The 2,549-nt window shown below is 55.1% G+C and overlaps 1 protein-coding gene across 1 annotated transcript; it reads right to left on the bottom strand.

Annotated features, from left to right (window-relative positions):
- Positions 1–861: 861 nt before the first annotated feature.
- On the bottom strand, positions 862–1,959 carry LOC119458988 (uncharacterized). The gene has a single exon (XM_037720838.1). It carries the CDS (start codon positions 1,957–1,959, stop codon positions 862–864), a length of 1,098 nt encoding a protein of 365 aa, XP_037576766.1.
- Positions 1,960–2,549: the final 590 nt, after the last annotated feature.

Raw genomic sequence — 2,549 nt, 5'->3', positions numbered from 1 at the left:
CTACTCACGAACCATGGTTGTACCTTTATTTCGCAAGTTATTGCGGACAATTTGCATGCTTGCTCTACCGAGAACGAGCTCACTTCTTCGTACCATCCTCAAGCCAATGGCCCGACTGAGCGATTGAACCGGACCATCATCCACATCATGCTGCCTAAGTACGTTTTGCCAGACCACCGTGACTGGCACATTGGAATGCCCTGCGTCACGTCCGCTTACCATTCTTCACGCCACGAAACTGCAGGTTATTCGCCGTTTTACCTATTACCCTGAATTGCCCTTGGATGCTTCCCCTGTTACCCTGATTGTCCTTGGATTTTACCCTGAATTGCCCTTGGATGCTTCCCTTCCCTCTACTAGTGCCTCGAGGACCGAGTATGCCCGCGACGCCATTGCCCATGCTGACCATGCAAGACAGCTTGCGCGTGCTCGTCTCTTGGTACCACAAGAAAATCAAAAGCGCGTTTACAATCAGAGGCATCAGGACGTACGCTTTTCACCAGGTTCCCTCGTGCTCGCTTAGTCCCCTTACCATCGACTGGGGCTCTCAGGAAAACTCCTTCGTTGCTACAAGGGCCCTTACCACGTCCTACAAGTAACCGCTGTCACCTATGAGATAGTCCCCGTCAGCTCTACTGTCGAGCGAGCGAATTACACAGCAGCCGACTCTCCGGGCGGGTAAGTGCCCAACTGGGTTTATTGAGTTTTTATATAGCCGTGCATGCTGTGCTGCCATCTACTGGTATACTGCCGTACACTACGTGGGTGCTGTGCCATCTAGTGGTACTGCTGTACACTACATCCTCCCATCGGTAAAACCAAACAACAAAACAGTGCAGCTCTTACTCCGAAAGAAAACGTTCACAGGTCGAGCCTTCTCGGCGTGGGGATCTTTCTTCCGAACTTTGAGACGTATGGCGTAGAAGTAGAACCACGGGGTGCCTCTGCAGTGGAGGTGCTTTCCCGAGGCGATGCGGTTCTCTGGTTTTGGGCTGTACGATCGGATCCAGGCGTTGTTGTGGACATGGCGGTCTGCGCCGCCGCGGGAGTTCTAGGTGGGCTGGTAGTGCATTCTGCTGAACCTTCCGTCGTTGGTACCAGGTGCATCCGGTGGCACTGGAGTACACCCGTCGCACTCTTCACCACGTAGGAGCGGGGGCGTTTTGCTGGTCCCACGACGATCGCGGGGGAGTTGACGTCCTGTACCCAGACTCGCTCGCCGGCCTGAAGAGGCCGCAGTGCGCAAACCGCGTGTCTTCTGTTGAAGTTGGATGCTTGGGGCCTCCGCTTGTCTTGGACACGCCGAGTTATTGGGACCGACGGGGGCCAGGCTGGGTCCCGCTGGTGCGACGTCTTTGGTACCCGGGTCTGTAGGTGCCGGCCCATGAACAGCTGAGAAGGTCTCACTCCGCTTACCCCAGGGGTGTCCCGGTATGCCAGAAGCGCGAGATAGGGATTATCCACCTTTCGCAGCAGATTCTTGACCGCCCTCACCATTCGTTCCACCTCTCCGCTCAACTGTGGAAAATAGGGGCTGCTAGTGACGTAGCCGAAACCGTAGGACTCGGCGAAGGCGGAGAACTCTCGTGCAGCAAACAGAGGACCGTTATCGCTGCGTACCACTCTCGGGATTCCGTGGCGGGCGAAGACGCTCTTGATGGCGTTGATGACAGCAGGTGCTGCCGTCAAATGCAGGCTGATGGCTTCCGGGAAGGGTGACCGATAATCCACCAGATGGACGTAGTCCTGGCCGTTCCGATGAAAAAGATGGATGTCCACCTCTTCCCAGAGCCGAGTTGGAGTGGTTGACAGCAGCATGGGTTCCGAGCAGCTGCACCCTGGTTTCGGCGCACGTAGGGCAGCTAGACACCAGTGTGTCAATCTGGTTGTTGATGCCCGGCCACCAGACTGATTCCCGAGCCAGAGCTTTGCACCGGTTGCTGCCTTGATGCCCGTCATGAAGGAGCTCGAGCATGTGGCACTGAAGAGCGGACGGCACAACGATGCGGGACCCCTTCCGAAGAAGTTCCTCTCAGACGCTGAGGTCCCCTTGGTACTGGCAGTGCCTCTTCACGTGTTGAGGAAAGTGGGGCTGCCGGGGCCAGCTGTTGGCTGCAGTACTGAATCAGCAGGCTGCAATCGCCCGTCGGACACTCAGAGCCGATGTTGTGGAGAGTGAACGAACATAGCACTACGTTTCTTCGGGGAGCTTTCCGCATTTATCGTACCGAGGAGACAGCGCGCCGGACACAATAACAAAAACCTGCACTCGCACCTTTCCCCGATAAATGTCCTGCGCTAGTTCACGCAAAATTTGAAGTGAAGCGAAGCGCGCTATATTTTGAACAACCACGCAAAAAAAAAAAAACATCACAAGCCGTAGCTTGCACGGGAGGCGCAATGCTAAAGCGATAGCGGACCTGATGGGCACCTAGCTAATCCTGGATTTTGAGCTAGGCTAAGCACTGCCAAGTCATCCCCAGCATTTCCCGGACTTTATGGATTATTGATTGATTCTCGATTAGCTATTTATTGGCTGTCAATTGGCT

The sequence above is a fragment of the Dermacentor silvarum genome, chromosome 7, assembly GCF_013339745.2.
Source record: "Dermacentor silvarum isolate Dsil-2018 chromosome 7, BIME_Dsil_1.4, whole genome shotgun sequence".
Lineage (NCBI taxonomy): Eukaryota > Metazoa > Arthropoda > Arachnida > Ixodida > Ixodidae > Dermacentor > Dermacentor silvarum.
Note: the sequence above shows the minus strand (reverse complement) of the source record. Positions and strands in the feature narration are given on the sequence as shown.